Below are 24,452 nucleotides of genomic sequence, written 5' to 3'. Positions count from 1 at the left end.
GTTCTAGCCATGTCCGTCTGTCTGTCGAAAGCACGCTAACTTTCGAAGAAGTAAGGCTAGGCGCTTGAAATTTTGCACAAATACTTCTTATTAGTGTAGGTGGGTTGGGATTTTAAATGGGTCAAATCGGTTGATGTTTTGATATAGCTGCCATATAAACCTACCTTGTGTCTTGACTTCTAGGGCTTCTAGAGGGCGCAATTCTTATCCGATTTGGCTGAAATTTTGTATAAAGTATTATGGTATGACTTTCAACATTTGTGCCAAGTATAGTCTATATCAGTCCATGACCTGATATATCCACCATATAAACCGATCTCCCGAATAGACTTCTTGAGCCTCTAGAGGGCGCATTATTTTGATTTCCAACAACTGTGTTTAGAATGGTCTAAATCAGTCTGTATCCTGATATAGCCGCCATATAAACCGATCTCCCGAATAGACTTCTTGGGCTTCTTCTTTACTTGTTTTAATATATAAGCTATCAAATGCAATGCATTACAAAGGTGTCCCGAAATCTCATTCCTAAGAATTTTAAGAAAATTTCTTGTATATTTGGTTTTTTTTAATATAAAAAATTGCCTTATATTACGGGAATTTCTTTTTGAAATTTTCATTCTACTTTACGTCATTTTATAAGAGTTTTGCCTTATTAATAACTTGTCTTCATATAAAATTTCTTTAAAAGCTTCTCTGCAGAGAAAATTATATTTCATAACTGTTTTTATTAAAATCTTGTATTTAAAAAAATTTGCAATTAAAAAAAATTTCTTTAGAGAAAATTTCATTTAAATTTCTTTATATAAATTACATATATTTAGAGAAAATTAATTACATTTTATGTTTAGAAAAAAAATTATTGAAGTTTGTTGAAATTAAGTCTATAAAGCCCAGTTATTGGCATGTTCGGATTACCAGTGTGGGTGTCCTTGTTTCAATTTCTAGTTGAGGCTTGGTCTATCGCTACTGTTGTATCACAATGGTCCAATATAGTCTTACCTAACCTAGTCTTTGTAGAAAAGATCATTAAAATTTTGTCTTGAGAGAATATTTCTTTGAATTATTATTTTTACAGAAATTTTATCCTTAGAGAAATTCTCATCTACAATAAATTTTGTACTCAGAAAAAAATTATTGAAATTCGTTGACTTTTAGTCTGTGAAGAAAAGTTTATTTGTGTTCAGTTGAAAATTCACTTAAATTTTACCCTAGAAAGATTTTTATAAAAATCCATATTTTTCACAATTGATTTCATTGAAATTTTGTCCTAAGAGAATATTTCTATAGAATTTGGTCTAAAAAGAAATTTTTTTTTAAATGTCTGAAGAAAAAATTGCATAAAATTATCTCTAGTAAAAATTGCTTTCAAAAAACACTTGCCATAGAATAAAATTTCATGAACATTTGTGTTAATAAAAATATCATTAAATTCTTTTTTCTTAAAAATTTTTTTTCTTCACAAAAAATTTTAGCGTAAATTTGTCGGAACATTTCCTCTTACTTTTGTCTCCAGAGAAAATTTTATCGGAATTTTGTTTTTAGACAAAGTTGGTTGGTGCTCGGACTCAAATTGCGGGAGTCGTGGGTTGGATTTCCATCATAGGCCTTGGTCTGTCATTACTATGGTATAACAACGAACTTAAAATTGTCTAAGTGAGCCTGTTAAGGATTGCCACTCTGCCCTTACCTAAGCTCACCTTTTATTCTATTTATGCATCTTTTAAGGAATTTCCAAACGGATTTTAACTGTTAAAAAAATTACAATAAATTTTATAAAAAATATTTTTATTATTTTAAACTTTACAAGAAAGCTGTACTTATTTTTTTTTTTATTTTGGGATTTAAAATAACTTTTTATTCAACTTTTGTCTTTAGAGCAAATTTTAACAGCGATTTATTCTACGAGAAAATTTGATTGAAATTTTGCCCTGAACGAAAATTTCATTGACACATTTGTTTTTTCAGGAGGAACAAAAATAAATGGAATTTTTTCACCGAGAAAATTCCATTTAAATTTTTTTTTTTGGAACATAAGCGATATTTTTTTGAATTTTTTTTTTTCTTAAAAATGTAATTATACTATATTTTTGCTAAACAGTGTTTACATGATTTTATCAAAATCACCAAAAGTTTTTATCTACCCTAAAAATGTTTCCCAGTTCATTCAAAACGAAATCTATCTACAACCTATCAATGCTCTCGTACTATTTTTTTTTATTTTAAATGAAAAAATAAAATAACTCTTTTTAGAATATAATAATACCAATTTCAAAACGAGATCTTCGTTACGTTGTTAAAAAATTCGAAAAGTTTAAGACTCAACACAAAATTTAGAATTCGAAGCAATTAAAATCTTTTGTTTGTCCTTTGTGTTTGTAAGACTTTTTTTTCCGTTTCCACTCCGACAGCAATATGCAGTGAACACACAATCTACTCTTTTTCTCTTCTCGACATTGGCTTACACTGGTCATGAAACAACATTTAAGTAAACAGGGAAGAGTCAAAAGTACTTCAAACGTGAGAGAGAGCCAGAGAAATAAAAGATGTTTGGCGTAATGTTGTTCTGTGAATAGCTCTCACATTAAAACTCTCTTTCGTTTCCACTGACAAAGGGGAAATGGAAAAGAGCGTAGAATGCGTAAGCTAAAATGCCAATTGGGCAGTAAGTAAATGTAAACAAATGCGCCTTAGCTCTTTGAAAATGTCTTAAATTCTTTGCAACAAAATCAAAGAACTTCTTGCAAAGTCTTTAGTTCTTTATAAGCGATCGGCGGGCAAACATTGAACGAACGGATATCGCGTCGGTTTTTGTTTTTTTTTTGTGAAACAGTCAAACACCCATCGTAAAATACAAACCTACTAAAATATTGGAAAATGTTTATAAAATGCATAAGGCTTGGCATGAATTTTCGTTTCGTTTGATAATCTTGTGAGCCGTGTGCGCAGTGTTTGTCGTTATTTCATTTTACCTAAATCAAATTTATGTCCATTCATTTGATAAAGAACTTTTTTCAACCGACTGCAATACAAAATCCAAATTAGTTTTCCAATATCGGTAAAGCAGTGCACAAAATATGAAACAGTTAAAAAATGCTCATAACCATTGTTGAGGATCTAGGCGAGTGTTCGTATGCATACAGTTCTGCCGGCAGAACTGCTGACATCGTCGTCGTCGTTGTAGCATCGTTCGTGTTTCTTGCTGCGCGAGTGTATTAAAGACACCAACAGCTTTTTGATTGTAGTACTGACAGCAACAGGCGAGTGTTTAAAGGAAAATAATGGCAAATAAGGGAAGAATAGCAAAACAAAAACAACAAAAGCTGCTGTCATAATCGTCGTCGTTTTAGCATCGTTTCATGTTTCTAGCTCCGCGAGTGTATTAAAGACCCCAAAAGCTTTTTGATTGTTTGACTGATAGCAACAGACAAGTGTTTGAGGAAAATAATTGCACATAAGGGAAGACGGAAAAGCAAAAACACAAACAACGAAAGCTTCTCTGTTGTTGTGTTGAAAAAAAATAAAGAATTATTTTGTTGGTAGAGGATTTTTTTCAAGTCAAAGAGAGGAGAGATTGAGAGAGTTTTAATCATGCTAACGGGGGCAAAGGTATAAAATGACCTTGAATGCAACTGAAACTATCGTTGAATGCGTGTAGGGAAATGCAAAGTAAAAACTCAATACAGCATGGAAGATTTTGTAATTTGCATAATTAAATGACTAGTGTGTGTTTATCGTTTTCAAATACTTGAATTTTGAAATCTGTGTCATACCTAAAAAGACTTGACAGTGAATACGCAGGCAGCAAGGCAACTTTGTTGTGGGCCCATAGCGAATTTGGATATGTGTGAAGGACATCGACATGAACTAAGAGGTCAGTATCAATAGATGTCGTGATTTTATATTGGGTTTAAATTACTTTTTGGAATATATTTGCTTTAAAATAATAATAAAAAACTTTTTGAACTTCCATTTGAAGAAATATCGTTTCAAACTTTAGGTTTTATTTAAAGTCATTAAATCTCTGGAAAACATTTTATTGAAATGTTATCTTTAAAGAGATTTTTCATTATTAATTAGGCTTCGGAGAATATTGCATTGAAATTTATTATTAGAAAAATATTTCATTGCAGTTTTTTATTTAGAAAAAATTTAATAAATTCTTTTATTAAAATTTTGTGTTAAAAATTTTAAAAATTTTTTGGAGTACAATAGTTTTTTTTTTGTTTAATAAGCCACTGTTTTTACAACCAAAAAAAAACAAAAAGGATCATTTAGTTACCCCTGTGGTAAATGCTAGCCAAAAATTACTCATTTTGAACGCACATAGGGACAAACAGAACTGGGAAAAAAATATTTAAAAAATTGGATTGACACATATTCAATTAGTTTTTTTTTACTTTCCAAGTTCACCATATGAACATGTTCGATTGAAAATGCAAAAAGTGCAACACTTTGAAAAGATTATGGCGACATTTGCATAATGTTCTACCGTATAAATGTAATATTAATGAAACATTTTTACTAGAATCGATGTCACCATAAGCGAGTCTATTCAGAAAATAAACTGTTACTCTTATTTAACATAGTTTGTGTAGAAAAGTTCATTAAAACTTTGTCTTAAGAGAATATTTCTTTTGGAATTTTTTCTTAAGTGGACAATTTTTTTTTTCGACAAATTTCAAAGAAATTTCAAATAAAATTTTTCTTTAGAAATAATTTGTTTAAAATTTTGTTCTAAGAGAAAATCTCATCAAAATTTTGTCCTTTAAAACAATTTATTGAAATCGTTGAATTTTATTATGTAAAGAAAAATTCATTGAAATTTAAAATTCAAGGGAAATTTCACTGAAACTTTGACCTAGAAAGATGTTTATGGAAATCCATATTTTTCACAATTGATTTCATTGCAATTTTGTCTCCTGAGAATATTACTTTTGGAATTTGTCTAAAAAGATTTTTTTATATATCTGAAGAAAAATTTTTGTAAAATTTCGTTTCTTATCAAGATTTCTTTCAAAGAAAATTTGCCAGAGAAGAAAATTGCTTTGAAATTTTGTATTAAGAAAAATATCATAAAATTCTATTCTCTTCTTTCAAATTTTGTCTCCACAAAAAAATTTTTTGGTAAATTTGTAGGAAAATTTCCTAGACATTTTGTTTTAGGCAAATTTTACTTATTTTAGGTATTTTTTGAAGAAAATTCAACAAAATTTTAAGTGTTGAAAAGATTACAAAAAATTTTTGTAAAATTATTTTAAGAGAAACTTTAACTTAATTTTTCGAAATTTCACAAAAATATTGTCTTTAGACAAAAAATTCCTTAACTTTAAACCTTAAAACAAAATTTTATTCAAGTTTTGTCTTTAGAGAACATTTTAACAGGAATTTATTCTACGAGGAAATTTGATTAAAATTTTGCCCAGACTGAAAAGTTCATTGACATTATGTTTTTTTCAGGAAATTTTATCGGCAGTTTTCAATAGAGGACAGTTTTAAAGTTTTAATTAAAGTTTCTATGGAACGTAACGTTAGAACCTTTTTTTTAATACAATTTCAAAGAAAATTTCCCTTGAGACGACACTTTAAAACTAATGTTCTAAGACAAAATTTGAGTGGAATTTTTCCACTCAGAAAAATTCCATTCAAATTTCCATAGAAACTTTTGTTAAAATGTGAAATCAGAATTTGAATAATAAAGAATTTGATTGTTTTTTCATTACCTGTAACCTGTAAACAGTGTCAGCAAGATACTTGGGAATATTTTCAAAACAATATGTTTTGGCCACAGTGTGATTGACATTTTCTTTTGTAGACTTTTACTCAAAAACCATCAAAAGCTTTTATAAAATGTGTATTTCATTCAAAACGAAACTATCTACGATTTATCAATGCTTTCGTATTAGTTTTTTAGTATTTTAAAGGCGAAACAAAATACCTCTTCAGAATATAATAATCCTAATTTCAAAACGAGAGCTTCGTTACGTTGTTTAAGATGCAAAATATTTACCATTCGGGGCAATTAAATTCTTGTGTTTGTACGATTTAGTCGTGCAGAACAGAATTTTAAGTTCTTTTCCGATTCCCCTCCTACAGCGATATGCATGAACACACAATCTACCCTTTCTCTCTTCTTCCTTATGGCTTACACTGCTCAGGAATCAAGATTTAAGTAAACAGAGAAGAGCCAAAAGTACTTCAAATATGAGAGAGAGCCAGAGAAATAAAAGATATTTAGCTTAATGTTGTTCTGTGAATAGCTCTCACATTAGGAGCACTCTCTTTCGTGTCCACTGACAAAGGGGAAATGGAAAAGAGCGTAGAATGCGTAAGCTAAAATGCCAATTGGGCAGTAAGTAAAATGTAAACAAATGCATCTTAGCTCTTTGAAAATGTCTTTGCATTAAAATCAAAGAACTTCTTGCAAAGTCTTTAGTTCTTTATAAGCGATCGGCGGGCAAACATTGAACAGACGGACATCGCGTCGGTTTTTTGGAAAATGTTTATAAAATGCATAAGAAAAGGGTTTGCATGAATTTTCGTTTCGTTTCGTTTGTTAATCTTGTGGGATGTGTGCGCAGTGTTTGTTTGAAGTGCATGTGTGTTAGACAATGGAACCTGAAAAACACTTTACGGTTGGACGAATTTGTATACGGGTATCGGGATGAAAGGAAGAAAAAGAAGTTTTAGCAAATATTTTGAATGGAACTCTCAGTAAAAAGTGGCAAATAATTGGAAATGGTTGGCGTGTGTTTCAATCAATATTAAAAACCAAACATACAAGAAAGATCAGATAATTTATTAGTCAATTATTGGCCGACTGCAATACAAAATCCAAATTAGTTTTCCAATATCAGTAAAGCAGGGCACAAAATATGAAACATTAAAAAATACTCATAACCATTGTTGGGGATCTAGGCGAGTATTCGTGCGAGTGCATACAGTTCTGCCGGCAGAACTGCTGACATCGTTGTCTCGTTGTATCATCGTTTCGTGCTTCTTTCTTCGCGAGTGTATTTAAGACCCAACAGCTTTTGAGACTGATAGCAACAGACGAGTGTGTAAAGGAAAATAATTGCAAATAAGGGAAGAATACCAAAAACAAAAACAACAGAAGCTGCTGACATAGTCGTCGTCGTTGCAGCATCGTTTCGTGTTTGTTGCTCCGCGAGTGTATAAGACACCAAAAGCTTTTTGATTGTTTGACTGATAGCAACAGGCTAGTGTTTGAAGGAAAGTAATTGCAAATAAGGGGAGACGGAAAACCAAAAACACAAACAACAGAAGCAGCTCTGTTATTTTATTGATTTGATGAATAGATCAAAAAGAAATATTTTGTTGGTACAAAACTTTTTCAAGTCAAAGAGAGGAGAGATTGAGAGAGTTTTAAACATGGTAACAAGAAACTATCGTTGAAGGAGTGAAGCGAAATGAAAAGTAGATCCACAATATACGGTGGTATGTGAAGGACAACGACATGAGCTAAGAGGTCAGTATCAATAAATAGCTTGATTTTATATTGGTTTTAAAATACTTTTTGGAATATATTGGGTTGCCCAAAAAGTAATTGCGGATTTTTTAAAAGAAAGTAAATAAATGCATTTTTAATAAAACTTAGAATGAACTTTAATCAAATATACTCTTTTTACACTTTTTTTCTAAAGCAAGCTAAAAGTAACAGCTGATAACTGACAGAAGAAAGAATGCAATTACAGAGTCACAAGCTGTGAAAAAATTTGTCAACGCCGACTATATGAAAAATCGGCTATTACTTTTTGGGCAACCCAATATTTGCTTTACATTAATTATAAAATATTAAATTCTGACACAAATGTCTACATATGGGACTTATCCCTTTTTATGGAAATTAAATTCTAAATATTAATAACTTTTTAAACTTTTTTATGAAAATACATAGCTCAGGGTTTTATTTGAAGTCTCTAAATCTCAGGAAAATATTTTATTGAAATGTTATTCTGAAGAGATTTTCATAAAAATTTTGGCATCGGAGAATATTGCATTAAAATTTTGTTATTATAAAAAAAAATCCATAACTGGTTTTTATTTAGAAAAAATGTAATAAATCTTTGGCCTTGTGTAAAATTTTGTTAAAATTTTGTGTAAAAGTTTTGGAAAACATTTCTTTTTAAGCCACTATTTTTAATATATATATATATATATATATATATATATATATATATATATATATATATATATATATATATACATACATATATATATATATATATATATATATATATATATATATATATATATATATATATATATATATATATATATATATATATATATATATATATATATATATATATATATATATATACATATATATATATATATATATATATATATATATATATATATATATATATATATATATATATATATATATACATATATATATATATATATATATATATATATATATATATATATATATATATATATATATATATATATATATATATATATATTTGATGATCATTTTTTGAAGAAAAGTGGATGTTAATGACTTTGACATAAAATTTCACCTGCTATCAAAAATAGTTGGTTTATCACCATAAATTTATATTTTTAATATAGAAACTACCAAATGCAAATTTGCCCATGAACATTCCATTAAGAAACTGGGGCAAACTTCTCACAAATCGTTGAGTGCTATCCGATTCAATTTTAAGCTCAATGATAGGGGACCTCCTTTTTATAGCAGAGTTCGAACGGCGTGCTGCAGAGCAACATGGCAAAGTACCTCACAAATGTCGCCACCATTAGGAGGGGATAACCACCGCTGGAAAGTATTCTGATGTACCTACCAGGATTCGTACCCAGGCGTTCAGCGTCATAGGTGCGCTACGGTGGCCTCCTACCAAATGCAACTGGACATTAAAACGGCTTCCAGAAATCTCTTATCGACTTCGATAAGCCAATTTTCCCCTAAAATATGTCCTTATATTACGGGAAAGATTTTTTAGCAGTTTTCATTCGTTTCTTTTACGTTGTTTCAATTTTCGTTGGGAAAAAGGTAACTCGAGCTAGAATTTTTTCTCAGACAGCTCTATTCTTAGGTATTTTTCTATACATTCGTCGTTAATGGCTTCAGGAAAATTATACAAAAGTTTTGCCTTATTTAACATTCTCTTGTAGACAAAATTTCCTTAAAAGTTTTCCTGTAGAGAAAATTATATTACATTTTAAAATCTTGTCTTAAGAAAAAATTACACTTAAGGAAAAATGCCACAAAATATTTTCTTTCGAGAAAATTGAATTAAAATGTTGTCTTTAGTGCAAATTCCATGTTCGGATCACCAACGCGTTTGTCGTGGGTTCGATTCCCACATGAGGCTTGGTCTATCGCTACTGTTGTATCACAATGGACTAATATAGTCTAAATGAGACTATTCAGACAACAAACTGTCACTCTTACCTAACCTAATCTTTGTAGAATAGATAATTTAAAATTTTTTCTTGAGAGAATATTTTTTTTTTACAGAAAATTTGGATTTTTTTTTTACAGAAAATTTTTATTAAATTTTTTCTTCGGACAAAATTTTGAAAAAAATTTTACATAAGAAAACAAATCAAAACAATTTTTATAAAGAGATAATTTTATTGAAATTCTGCGCTCATCGAAATTATATCCTTAGAGAAAATTTCATTGAAATGTTGTCCCTAGAAAATAATTCAATGAAGTTCGTTGAGACTAAGTCTGTGAACAAAAGTTCATTAACATTTTGTGGTCACAGAAAAAAACACTGAAATTTTGTCTTAGAAAGATGTATTTTGAAGATATTTTAGAAGATGAAAAATCCATAATTTTCACAAATGATTTCTTTAAATCTTTTCTTTAATGTCTGAAAAGAACAATGTTATAAAATTATGTCTCTAGTCAAGATTACTTTCAAAAACCATTTGCCTTAGAAGAAACTTTCATTGAAATTTTGTGTTAAGAAACATATCATAAAATTCTTTTTTCTTGGAAAATTTCTTTTAATTTTAGTCTTCTCCAGAGAAAATTATATCGGAATTTTATCTTTAGACAAAGTTGGTAGAGATTTCCACCAAAGGCCTCGGTCGGTCGCTGCTGTGGTGTAACAATGGACTTAAAATTATCTAAGTGAGTAGACAAATTTTATTAATTTTATGTATCTTTTAAGGAAATATCAAATGGATTTTGACTGTTGAATATTACAATAAATTTTTTAAAAATTTATAAAAAAAAAAAAATTAACTAAATTATTAGAAATTTCACAGGAATGTTGTGCTCAATTTTTTTTTAATTTTTTGGTTTAAAAGAAATTTTTATTCAAATTTTTATCATTAGAGAAGAACTTTTTATTCAAATTTTTATCATTAGAGAAAAATTTAACAGCAATTTATTCTACGAGGAAATTTGATTGAAATTGTGCCCTGACTGAAAACTTCATTGGCACTATATTTTTTCAGGAGGAACAGAAATAAATGGAATTATTTTCACTGAGGAAACTTCCATTGAAATTTTGTCCTAGAACATTTTTTTGAAATGTCGTCTTAAGGGGGAAATTTTCTTTGAAATTTTTTTCGTAAAAATTTAATTAATATTCTTTTACATAGAAACTTTATTTAAAATATTAATTCTGAATTTCTATTTAAAACAATTTGATTTTCAGTGGAATTTAAATATTGTTGTTTCTTTATCCGTTTATGACTTTTTTGTATTATATATTTGCTAAACTGTGTTTTCACCATTTTTGTGAATATATTCAAACATTTTGTTTTGACCACAGTCTGAATGAGATTTTTCTTTTGTATCAAAATCACCAAAAGCTTTTACAAACCCTAAGCATGTTTCCCAGTTCACCGAAAACGAAATCTATCTACAATCTATCAATACTCTCGTACTATTTTTATTTTATTTTAAAGGCGAAAATAAAATATCTCTCTTCAGAATATAATAATCCCAATTTCAAAACGAGATCTTCGTTATGTTGTTAAAAATGCGTGAAGTTAATGCTTCAACACAATATTTAACATTCAGACCTTGTGTTGTTTGTACGATTTAGTCGTGCTGAACAGAATTTAAGGCACTTTTCCGTTTCCACTCCTACAGCGATATGCAATTAACACACAATCTACCCTTCCTCTCTTCTTCACAATGGCGGCTTACATTGCTTTGGAAACAAGATTTAAGTAAACAGAGAAGAGCCAAAAGTACTTCAGACATGGGAGAGAGAGCTAGAGAAATTAAACATCTTTAGCTTAATGATGTTCTGTTAATAGCTCCCACATTAGGAGCACTCTCTTTCGTTTCCACTGACAAAGGGGAAATGGTAAAGAGCGTAGAATGCGTAAGCTAAAATGCCAATTGGTCAGTAAGTAAAATGTAAACAAATGCATCTTAACTCTTTGAAAATGTCTTTGCATTAAAATCAAAGAACTTCTTGCAAAATCTTTAGTTCTTTTTAAGCTATCGGCGAGCAAACATTGAACGAGCGGACATCACGTCGGTGTTTTTTTTTTGTTAAACAGTCAAATACCCATCTTAAACTAAAATATTGGAAAATGTTCAAAAAATGCACAAGAAACGGGTTTGCATGAATTTTCGTTTCGTTTGTTAATTTGGGTCGTGATTCGCAGTGTTTGTCGTGAGTGCAAGTGTGTTAGAAATTTGAAAAACACTTTACGTTTGGACAAATTTGTATACGGTTTTCGGGATGAATTATAGCAAGGCAGAATAGAAGGAAGTTTTAGCAAATATTTTGGATGAAACTTTCAATAACAAGAAGCAAACAATTGAAAATGGTGTTTTCATCAAGTGTTTTAATCAAAATTAAAAACCACACATACCGGAACAATCAGATAATTTATTGGTCATGTATTTATATTTCAATTTACCTAAATCAAATGTATGTCCATTCATTTGGTAAAGAGCATTTTTCAACCGATTGCAATGCAAAATCCAAATTATTGTAGTTTTCCAATATCAGTAAAGCAGGGCACAAAAAATGAAACATTAAAAAATACTCATAACCATTGTTGGGGATCTAGGCGAGTATTCGTGCGCGTGCATACAGTTCTGCCGGCAGAACTGCTGACATCGTCGTTGTATCATCGTTTCGTGCTTCTTACTCCGCGAGTGTATAAAAGACCACAAAAGCTTTTTGAATGTATGACTGTTAGCAACAGGTGTTTGAAAGAAAATAATTGCAAAATAATTAGAAAAAACAAAAACAACAAAAGCTGCTGACATCGTCGTCGTCGTTTTTGCATCGTTTCGTGTTTCTTGCTTCGTGATTGTATTAAAGAACCCAAAGCTTTTTGATTGTTTGACTGATAGCAACAGGTGTTTGAAGGAAAATAATTGCACATAAGGGAAGACGGAAAAGCAAAAACACAAACAACAAAAGCTGCTCTGTTGTTGTTTTGATTTGATCATTAGTGTGTGTACTAAAAAGAAATATTTTGTTGTTAGAGGGTTTTTTCAAAGTTAAAGAGAGGAGAGATTGAGAGAGTTTTAAACATGGTAAAAGTGGCAGAAGCATAAAATGACCTTGAATAAAACTGAAATTGTCGTTGAATGCGTGAAGCGAAATGTAAAGTAAAAGCACAATAACAACAAGGAAGATTTTTTTAATTGGGATAAGTAAATGACTAGTGTATATTAATCGTTTTGAAGTACTTGAACATTGAAATTTGTGTCGTACCTAAAAAGGCTTGGCGGTGAATACGGTGGTGGCAAGGCTACCTTGTTTTGAGCCTATAGCGAAAACGGATATATCTGAAGAACAACGACATGGGCTAAGAGGTCAGTATTAATAAATGTCTTGATTTTATATTGGTTTTAAAGTGTTTTTCGGAATATGTTTGCATTACATTTAATATAAAAACTAAATTCTGCCATAAATGCCTATATTTGGGGTTTAACATTTTTCATGGAAATTTAATTCTAAGTATTTATAACCTTTCTAAACTTCCATTTGGAGAAAACCAGCTTCAAACTTTAGGTTTTATTTAAAATTTTTAAATCTTAGAGAAATATTTAATTTAAATGTTATCTTTAAGGAGATAAAAAATTTGGCTTCGGTGGATATTGCATCGAAATTTTGTTGTTAGAAAAGAATTCCATTGCAGGTTTTTTATTTAGAAAAAATTTTAATAAATCTTCGGATTTGGATAAAAATTTTTTAAAATATTGTGTTAAAAATTTTTTTGGATAAAATTAATTTTTTTATGTGATAAAAACGTAATGGTTTTTACAACAATAAACATATTTTATGATTATTTAGCGAAGAAAAGTGAATTTTAATAACTCTGACATAAAATCCAGCAGGTGCGATTTCAAAAGTAGAAGGCTTATCGCCATAAATTTATTTGCTTAATTTAGAAACCATCAAAAGCAACATGACATTAAAATGGTTTCCAAAAATCCCATTCGTAAAAATTTTGAAAAAGTCTTGTTTTTTTGGTATAAAAAATTGTCGTCTTTCTAAAAGCCAATTTTCCCTAAAACATGGCCTTATAAAGGGTGATTTTTTTGAGGTTAGGATTTTCATGCATTAGTATTTGACAGATCACGTGGGATTTCAGACATGGTGTCAAAGAGAAAGATGCTCAGTATGCTTTGACATTTCATCATGAATAGACTTACTAACGAGCAACGCTTGCAAATCATTGAATTTTATTACCAAAATCAGTGTTCGGTTCGAAATGTGTTCAAATTTTGACAAATTTTGTTCAGCGATGAGGCTCATTTCTGGTTGAATGGCTACGTAAATAAGCAAAATTGCCGCATTTGGAGTGAAGAGCAACCAGAAGCCGTTCAAGAACTGCCCATGCATCCCGAAAAATGCACTGTTTGGTGTGGTTTGTACGCTGGTGGAATCATTGGACCGTATTTTTTCAAAGATGCTGTTGGACGCAACGTTACGGTGAATGAACACATTTCGAACCGAACACTCATTTTGGTAATAAAATTCAATGATTTGCAAGCGTTGCTCGTTAGTAAGTCTATTCATGATGAAATGTCAAAGCATACTGAGCATCTTTCTCTTTGACACCATGTCTGAAATCCCACGTGATCTGTCAAATACTAATGCATGAAAATCCTAACCTCAAAAAAATCACCCTTTATGACGGAATTTTTTTTTTTTTTAATTTTTATTTGTCCACTTTACGTCCGTTCAAATTTTGTTGGGATACCTCTTTCCTTACTCGAGCTAGAAGTTTTCTAAAACAGCTCAATTCTTGTGTATTTTTCTACCCATTCGTTGTTGTAGCAAAATTTACATTAATGGTGTAGCAAAATTTTATATAAGTTTTGCCTTATTAAAAATTCGTCTTCAGAGAAAATTTCTTTAAAAAGTTTGTCTGTAGAAAAAATTACATTAAATTCCTGTTTATACTAAAATCTTTTCGAAAAAAAAAATTGTCTTACGGAAAAATTTCACAAAATATTTTATTTAGAGATAATTTCATTGAAATGTTGTCGTAAGGGAAAATTTTATTACAAATTTGTTGTAGGAGAAAATTTGATCGAATATATAAATTACATACCTATATTTAGAGAAAATTTCATAAGACTTTATGCTTAGAAAAAAATTTATTGAAGTTCGTCGAAATTAAGTCTATGGAACCAAGATGGCATGTTACGGTCACCAGTGCGGGTGTCTTGGTTTCAATTTTCACTTGAGGCTTGGTCTTTAGCTACTGCTGTATCACGCTCACCCTGATTAATTTACATTTTAAAATAAATTTATCAAATGAAATCATTTAATTTTTTCTTGGAAAGTTCTGTAAGTTTTGGCCATAGATTTGCACAGTGAAATATTTTTTAAATAATTTTCCAAATTTACTTTTCGAATTTTTGATTTTTTTTCAGAGAAAATTAAAATGAAAAGATTTTGCGACTAAAGATTTCCTTAAGTGTTATGAAAGGAAAAGTTTTAATGAAATTTTACCAGCCAAATTTCATGTTTACAAAAAATTCCAAACTTCATAAGAATGAAAATTTGTTAAAATATGAGTTTTTTTCTTGATAATTCCAATTTGTCAGTTTTTTTGGGGTTAGGTACAACTTGATCAAATTTGCCCGAATTTTCAACTTTTTTACTGGGGAGAGAAAAACAATCTATAACTGCATTAACGTAAAAATCTCTTCGTATTTCCGACTTTTAGCTTTTCTTATTTTTATACCCACCACCGAAGGATGGGGGTATATTCATTTTGACATTCCGTTTGCAACACATCAAAATATCCATTTCCGATCCTATAAAGTATATATATTCTTGATCAGTGTAAAAATATAAGACGATCTAGACATGTCTATCCGTCTGTCTGTTGAAATCACTCAACAGTCTTTAAAAATAGAGATATTGAGCTGAAACTTTGCACAGATTCTGTTTTGGTCCATAAGCAGGTAAAGTTCGAAGATGGGCTATATCGGACTATATTTTGATATAGCCCCCATATAGACCGATCCTCCAATTAAGGGTCTTAGGCCTATAAAAGCCACATTTATAATCCGATTATGTTGAAATTTGGGACAGTGAGTTGTGTTAGACCCTTCGAGATACTTCTTCAATTTGGTTCAGATCGATCCAGATTTGGTTATAGCTGCCATATAGAACGATCCTCCGATTTAGGGTCTTAGGCCAATAAAAGCCACATTTACTATCCGATTTTGCTGAAATTTGGAACAGTGAGTTGTCTTAGGCCCTCCTGGATATAGCTGCCATATAGACCGATCTCTCGATTTAAGGTTTTGGGGCCATGAATGGCGCATTCATTGTCCGATGTCGCTGAAATTTGAAACAGTGAGTTGTGTTTGGCCCTTAGACGTCCTTCTTCAAATTGGCCCAGATCGGTTCAGATTTGAATATAGCTGCCATATAGACCGATTTCTCGATTTAATGTTTTCGACCCATAAAAAGCAACAACATTAATTTGTTGTCCGATTTCACTGAAATTTGACACAGTGACTTAGGTTAGGCTCTTTTGCCATCCGTGTCGTACATGGTTCAGATCGTTTTTTTTTAGATATAGCAACTAAAAAGACCAATATTTTGTTATACACAATTGAACAATGACTTGTACTTATTAGTATTTGGTCCAAATCGGAACATATTTCGATATAACTGCTATGGGACATAAGGTATGCAATTTTCACCGGATTTTGATGAACGGTGGTTTACATATATACCCGAGGTGGTGGGTATCCAAAGTTCGGCCCGGCCGAACTTAACGCCTTTTTACTTGTTTTCCAATAAATTACGATGACTTTAGGACTTAAAAAGACATGATACAAATTATAAGCTATAGTTGGATGCAATTTTTATCGGACATCTTGTTTTCAATCGATTCTATTGAAGTTCGAAGGAAAATTTAGTAAGAATTAGTAATTTTTGTTTGGTTTTGTGAAGTATAGTAGTTTTCATTTTGTGTGCGTAAAAGTTATTGGAAACAGAAGTAATTTAAAACCATTAGACTGACACAAACAATAACCTTTTGAAATCATAAAACTAGTTTGAGAGCAAACTAAAAAGAGAGCAAAAGAAAAAATGTCCTCAATATATTCAAGCAGAATGATTTGAAAGATGAGGATCGGCCTGTAAAAAGTGTGTTTGCAAGCAGTACACAATTTAGCTCCGACTTTATGACCAAATGTCACCGCCGAATGGTCAGTTCCTGCAGTCAGTAGCGACCAAACATTTTAATACAAAATTTGAGTTATCTTCGCCAATTTCACAGTAACAGAAGAATTTCGCTATTTTTTTGATTTGGAAATGATGTGGGGTGGGGCACCCCCCAAAATAGAATCCTGACTAAATCCTTGGTTTATAGGATTCTTTCTGTTCGAAGTGGTCGCCTTTATACTTTCTATATGAGTTACCTTTTAAATAAAACTTGGTCATTCTGTTTGTTTGTTTTGTTTTTATTTTTTGAATAGAATAATTCATTTTTATTTAAATATTAAATTTTTAGAGAGAATTTTACATAAAACTACTACAAAATTTGTTTTCTTTTCCTTGTGGTGTACTTCAATAATTTTCCATACATTTATATGTTATTGAATATATTTATTCTTTTTGTCCAAAAAACCCATAAGATGTAAAATATTAGTATGAATGTACGTATGTATGTTTTAATTTATGCATGTACGAATGTATATATGTATGTATACTTACATATACTTAATTAGTTATTGAGTATCAGCAATAGTTATTTAGTTAGTTAGTTAGTTAGATAGTAAGTAATAAAGAGGCCATTGTTTGTCTTTGCTTCATTTTAGAAATCGAACCAAAGAATATTTGATTTAATATGTGTATGTATAGTTTTGTATACGACGAGCATATGTGCATATGCCAAAGTAGTAGTAAAAGTAAATTATAGGTATTTATGCCAAAAAATACATACACAATTATGTTGTATATATATATAGTATAGTAATGTAATAAATATTAGATGCAATTTTAATTCACTTAAGAATAATAATAATAATATATGACATAGACATATGACTTTGGTATATGGTATGTTTTTTAAATTTATTTGCATATTTTTCGCCGAACTAAGTGGAAATGTTCCTTTGGTTTTGTAAATATATAGATGTAAGCAATATTTCACTTAGTTCTTAGTAATTACGTATAGTTGTATGTGTTTCTCCTTTTTTGTTTCTTTTTATTAAATAGACCTTGTTTTGAGTTTCTTGTTTATTAATGTAAAGCATTTGCTGTGTGCTTTTATTTTTATTTTTCTTTTTGGTTTATTTCTTAATTCTGTGGTACTTTCTGCTTTCAGTGTAACAATTCATAAAATATTTCTCTTTTCAATGTCAACAACAATAACATCACAATATTGTACTTTTTGCAATATTCAGTAGTTAACACAGATTTCATTTTGCACTTTTCTTTATTGTAGTTATGAGTGTTAGTTATTACATACACATGTTTCAGAGTTTCTGGTGTTTTTATTTACTCTTTGCATGACAAAATTTTAAATAAATATGTTGTCAATATTACCAATGTGGAGATACAAAGTTGATAGATGGTAATACTAGTGTTTACCATTGAAGTTATTTGTAACTAATACTATAGTTTGCCAAATAAATGTGCGAAATTCAAAGTTACATTGAGGTGGTGATTGATAAACAAGGATTTTAACCAACATTATACAGAAGGAAGTTAAACTGCATTATCTTCGAAAGGGCTGAAATGAGTTAGTACGGGCCCTTGAAGCCTTCACACCTAATGTGGTTGATGAGTAATCCAAAACCAAATTTCGCAAAGCGTCAACGTCGTGTGTGTTGCGATCTTTCTCTTCCCTTTTCCATTTGCAAAGAAAAATCTCCGATCTTTGAGCTCGTCTCGAAAGAGAAACAAACAAAAAATTGTAAGATTTAATAAATCTTATATACCCTTCACCATGGATCGCATTTGTCGAGTTCTTTTTCCGATATCTCTTTTTGTGCAAACAAAGGACAAAAGAAAATAATTGCTATGCTATTTAAGTGAATGTTGGAGACCAGAGTAGAAGACATTTTGTAAAATTTTAAATCAAGAAGTAAAATAGAGTTCGGTTTATATGGGATCTGTATCAGGTTATAGACCGCTTCATACCATATTTTAAACCTATTTTGAAGATCATGAGAGATGCCGTTGTAAAAATTTCAGCCAAATCGGATAATGATTGCGCCTTCTAGAGGCTCAAGTCAAGATCCCACAACGGTTTATATGGCAGCTATATCAGGTTATGGGCCGATCTGAACCATATTTGACACAGTTTTTGGAAGTCATAACAAAATTTCATCCAAAACGGATAAGAATTGCGCTCTGTAGTGGCTCAAGAAGTCAAGATTCAAGATCAGTGCATATGACAGCTATAACAGGTTATGGACTGATTTGAACCATACTTATCACAGTTGTTGGAAGTCATTGCGAAATACGTCGTGCCAAATTTCAGCTAAATCCGATAAGAATTGCGTCCTCTAGAGGCTCTAGAAGTCAAAATCCCAGATCGATTTATATCACAGCTATATCAGGTTATGGACCGATTTGAACCATACTTAGGACAGTTGTTGGAAGTCATAACAAAACACATCTTGCAAAATTTCATCGGATAAGAATTGCGCCTGAACATTCCACTAAGGTACAATGACTGCAGTCCGACTAAAGGTAAAAAAGGACCTCCTTTTTTTTGCCGAGTTTTTTCTGCGTGTCGCATAGCGACACCACTTGCTACAGAAACTTTAACATACCTCACAAATGTAGCCAGCAATAGTAAAGGAATAACCATGGCAGAAAATTTTTCTGATGTTTACGCCGGAATTTGAACTCAAGCTTTTGGGTTCATAATCGGACATGCTAACCTCAGCGCCACGGTGGCCTCCAATTTCTGAGCTCTATAGGCAATAGAAATTTTTGAAAAATGTCCCGTGTGGAAAGAAAATTCTCGGGATGCCATTTATTAAAAAAATTCCATCATGAACTGAAATGTGGCCACAAAGAAAATTTGGTCAGCAGACAGGTCTCAAGATGCCCTATCCAGTCATGTAGGTTATTTGTGCAAAAAGATCTCCTAAAGAGTTCAAATAGAGCTTTTTATTAAAAAAAAAGATCCTGGAGAGACATGTGGCCATGAATCTACCAAATTTGGCCTGAAGACAGGTCCCAAGATGCTCTATTCAGTCATGTGGGTTATAAGTCCAAAAAAATCTCCTAACGAGTTCGAATATGGCCATTTATTAAAAAAATTGATCCTGGAGAGGAATGTGGCCACCATGGCCACATAGAAAAAGATGGCTCTATCAAATTTGGTCTGAAGATAAATAGGTCTCAAGATGCTTTATCTAGTCATTTGTTCAAAAAGATCTCCTAAAGAGGTCGTATATGGCCATTTATTAAAAAAAAATTGATGCTACAGAGAAATGTGGCCACCATCGCCACATAAAAAAATTTGGCCCTTCCATTTTTTTGGATTGGTAAGTTACATGACTGGATAGAGCAACCGAGACTTGTCTGCTGACCTAATTTGAAAGGGCCATCTTTGCCCATATGCAAATGGGGGAAAATTTTTAAAAAAAATTGGTCTTGCCTTTACAAAACTAGTTAATAATCTAACATCTAGGGGATCTTTGCCATTTTTATACCCACCACCATAGGATGGGGGTATACTAATGAAGTCATTCCGTTTGTAATACCTCGAAATATTGACCTAGGACCCCGCAAAGTATATATTGGGTTGCCCAAAAAGTAATTGCGGATTTTTCATATAGTCGGCGTTGACAAATATTTTACAGCTTGTGACTCTGTAATTGCATTCTTTCTTCTGTCAGTTATCAGCTGTTACTTTTAGCTTGCTTTAGAAAAAAAGTGTAAAAAAAGTATATTTGATTAAAGTTCAAGTTTTATTAAAAATGCATTTACTTTCTTTTAAAAAATCCGCAATTACTTTTTTGACAACCCAATATATTCTTGGTCGTCTCGAAATTCTGTTTCGAACTAGCCGTCCGTCCGTCTGTCGAAATCACGATAGCGGTCGAACGCGTAAAGCTGGTCGCTTGAAATTCTGCACAGATACTTGATATTGATGTAGGTCTTTGAGGATTGCAAATGGGCCATATCGGTTTAGATTTGGATATACTTCCATACAAACCGATGTCACGATTTGACTTCTTGAACCCATGGAAGCCACAATTTTTGTCCGAGTTGGCTAAAATTTTGCACATAGTGTTCTGTTATGACTTCCAATAACTCTGCCATGTAAGGTCCAAATCGGTCTATAATCGGATATAGCTCCCATATAAACCGGTCTCTCGATTATCCTTATTCGGTTCTATCCTTGTTCTGTTATGACTTCATACAACTGTGTTAAGTACGGATCAAATCGATCAAGAACCTGATATAGCTCAGATATAAACCGATCTCCCGATTTGACTTCTTGAGCTCATGGAAGCCACAATTTTTCTTCGATTTGGCTGAAATTTTGCACATAGTGTTCTGTTATGACTTCCAATAACTCTGCCATATAAGGTCCAACTCGGTCTATAACCGGATATAGCTCCCATATAAACCGGTCTCTCGATTATCCTTATTCGGTTCCTAGAAGCTTTAATTTTTGGTAGTTTGACATTGTTTGGTATGTAGAATAACATTATGCACATCAATTGGGGACACTTCAAATAAAAAAAATTGCTCTTGCCCTTACAAAACTAGTTCATAATCTCACATCTAGAGGGCCTTTGCCATTTTTTGCTCGACTAGTTATATTCGAATTTATTTTCACATTTCTCACTTGTAGCGCCTTTGCAAACGCATTTATCATCCAATGTTCTTAACATTTCGAAGACTTATCCTTCATGTGCAATGTAGTGTAGCTTACTTAGCCCGTCCTTGCTTGCTTTATTACCACTCAGCTAGCCAACTAATAATTTGGTTTGGTTATCAAAGTATATGAACATCGGAGTTACATTTAGTAGGAATTTCAAAGAAAGTTCCAAGAGTATATTTCTCATAATCAAATTTAGGAAGGAACTAAGAGATTTCGTTCAAAGAACAAGACATATAGTGCAGCATTGAAGTATGAAAAAAAAAAAAACAATTGCACTATGCAACTTAAAAAGAACTTTGTATCTCAATTTGTTTTGTATCTTTTTTTTCATTAAATTCTGTTTTAATGCTAATGTAATTTAATTTTCTCAAATTTTGAAACCGTAGATCAATTCAGATGTAAGCATCTATGTGGTGTTGTACAAAGAATAATCTTATCAATGTTGTTTCCAATTTTTGTATGTTTGGTTGGATGGTTGAATGGTTATTCATCTAAATGTCCTGTTATCCTTTTGTCGAAAATTCCTTTTCCATCAATCTAACGCTGCAGCATTAGCATCTCAAAGCGTCTCTCATCCTCCTCGTTAAATTTATTGTCATCATAGTCATAGAGATCTATGGACTTGCGTTTCTCCATAAATTCCAATGTCGGCGGTATATGCGATTTGTTCACTGTCGTATCACTCACTTTGTTGCCCTCTTCATCGAAAGGTCCTCGCGCCGCTGGCAATTGTCATTCGGGAATGTCCATTGTTTGCAATGGTAACTGAATGTCTATGGACTTCTGTCGCAGCTTATTTGTGAGTGTGCTATGGTCACGTATGAAGGGTGAGGGATGATTTTGCTGCTGCTGCTGATGTTGTTGCTGTTGCAGTTTGGCCGAGGCGGTGGCATTAAATGATTGCATGTGGAAATGTGAATGGGCTCCCGCCAACTTGGCCAAGGGTATGCGATAGACCCTCAAGGGTTTTAAACGATCCGGGGAACTTGAATAGTGATCCGTTGTTTGACTACCATTCGATGTGGAGAAAAGGTTTCGGTATTTGGAGTTGCGTTTGGTAGGCGACATAGGCGAGTGCTGCGCTGGCGCCTTTGGATGGTTGTTATTGTGATTGTTGTTGCTATTATTATTCGAATTTGTGCGTGGCGAATTGGGTGGTACTCCCATTTGTAATTGCGACTCTCCACCCATGGGACTATTGCGCAAAGGGTTATATTTGTGCTCATTGTTGTAGGCATCACCGCATGAATTGCTCTTAGCTATGATCGGCTTATCCTCCAAATTGCTGGACTTTTGCAAAGATCTAGCCCTTTGTATGGGTTGGCCCAAACCTTGGGCCCCCAAAACATTGGGTATTTCCAGAAGGTTATTCATTTCATGTTCTGGATTCAATGGCATATCTTTGCCACTGGCCATACTCAAGAGCTCTGATGAGTCACGGGTTAATTCCTCACTTGAAGAACATTCACTTGGTGTTGTCACTAGTCTACGCTCTGGGGTTTGTTCATTTATCTGTAATCCTTTTATGTTTAAATCTTTGGACATAAATTCGGGAGCAGTTGTTACAAAGAAGATGTCCCTCTTGGAGGTGAGCATCTGTAATTCGGGTAGAATGGCTGTATGCACCAAGTTTCCATTGACCAGTAAACGTATTTCCATGGAATCAGCTGTAAAGCCAAGTATGTAGGGGAATGCGCAAACCACTGACGTTGGGGAGGTGTTCCAGTGAAAATCGAATTCATTGCGGGTCTCTTCACGGTCGTTTAGTTTTTGGAAATGGCAAGTATCTGAAAAAGGAGACAAAAGAAAGTTAAAAAGCTTTAAACCAAAACGAGTTTGCGATCAATTTTTTTAAAACATTTTTGTCGTTAGTGATACCACAGAAATAGAAGAAGAAAGATGCAATCTATTTCCTTCCATTGAACTAGCCATACGAAAGTTCATATTCCTCTAGGTTAGGTTAAATTGAAAAGATCGGACCATATTTGGATATATCTGACATATAGACCGGTATGCGAATTGAGTCAATTGGCCAAAGTCACTCAATATCTGAAACGAGAATGGTCAACATTAGACCACATTTGGAAATAGCGGCCATAAGGCCCGATCTGTTGATTTAGGGTGATATGCACGTTAAGGCGCACTTATTACCCGATTTGACTGAAACTCGGGACAGTGAGTTGCTGCAGGGCACCCGATATTCGAACGGAGAGTGGCCAAGATCTGACCACATTTGGATATAGATACTATATAGACCGATTTGCGAATTTAAGGTCTAAAGCCCATAAAACCTTTTAATACCCAATGTCGTTAAAATTTTGAACAGTGAGTTGGGTTAGGCTATACACATAAAAGCGCATTTAGTATCCGATTTGGGTGACATTTGAAGCAGTGAGTTGCGCTCTGCCAACCCATATCCGAACCGATTTTGGCCCCCATTAGACCTTATTTGGATATAGCTGCCATCTAGTCCGACCTGCCGTTTTAGGGCCTTACACCCATAAAAGCCTCATGTATTAAACGTTTTCTTTGATATTTCAATTAATAACTTGTATAAGGCTTCTCGGTAACTGAACTAAATTTGACCAGATCGACCCAACATGGATATAGTAAGGTTATGATAAAATATGTTAATAAATACGAGTAAATCGTGGTGGTGGATATCCCCTAGTTTGTATTCCATGGAAGCGTTTAAACTTGACATATGTTATGTTATTCTATATTACTTCCAAAGATGTAGGAATACAACAAACGTTGTCAATTTGGAAGTACATTTATTTTGCTGGGACCTAGTTCCAGTTCTTCAGAATATACCCCAAAGCCCACATTGCCGTCCAGTCAGGAGCATTTGTATAGAAATTTATATAACTGCTTATACCAGCCGATTAAAAGGAGTCGAAACTTTTGATCGCCCAGGAAATGCTTGACCCAAACATAATTCTCTCAACGAATACATATTATTGAGACCGTCTTCTAGCCCCATGTTGTTGTTGTTCGTTCGAGAGTTTACTGGGGAATGTGCGTCCACGAGTAGTCCAAGTTTTTCTTCATTAGGCATTGTCCATACGATAACTGACTTCTGAATGTACCCTACGGCAATAGGGGTGGGGACTAGGATATTTTTTATAGCCTAC

At 32.2% G+C, this 24,452-nt stretch overlaps 1 protein-coding gene across 2 annotated transcripts in view; it reads right to left on the bottom strand.

The window, feature by feature from the left end:
• Nucleotides 1-21,475: 21,475 nt before the first annotated feature.
• The window catches only part of LOC106092360 (GTPase-activating Rap/Ran-GAP domain-like protein 3), a 269,008-nt gene continuing 266,031 nt past the window's right edge, over nt 21,476-24,452 (bottom strand). For both annotated transcript variants that reach the window (XM_059368097.1, XM_059368098.1), the window contains exon 15: nt 21,476-23,105. In XM_059368097.1, coding sequence (XP_059224080.1) covers nt 22,051-23,105 — 1,055 coding nt within the window. In that variant the 3' untranslated portion in view covers nt 21,476-22,050. The remainder of the gene's footprint in view (nt 23,106-24,452) is intronic.

This window comes from Stomoxys calcitrans, chromosome 4, assembly GCF_963082655.1.
Source record: "Stomoxys calcitrans chromosome 4, idStoCalc2.1, whole genome shotgun sequence".
NCBI classification, from domain to species: Eukaryota; Metazoa; Arthropoda; class Insecta; order Diptera; family Muscidae; genus Stomoxys; species Stomoxys calcitrans.
Note: the sequence above shows the minus strand (reverse complement) of the source record. Positions and strands in the feature narration are given on the sequence as shown.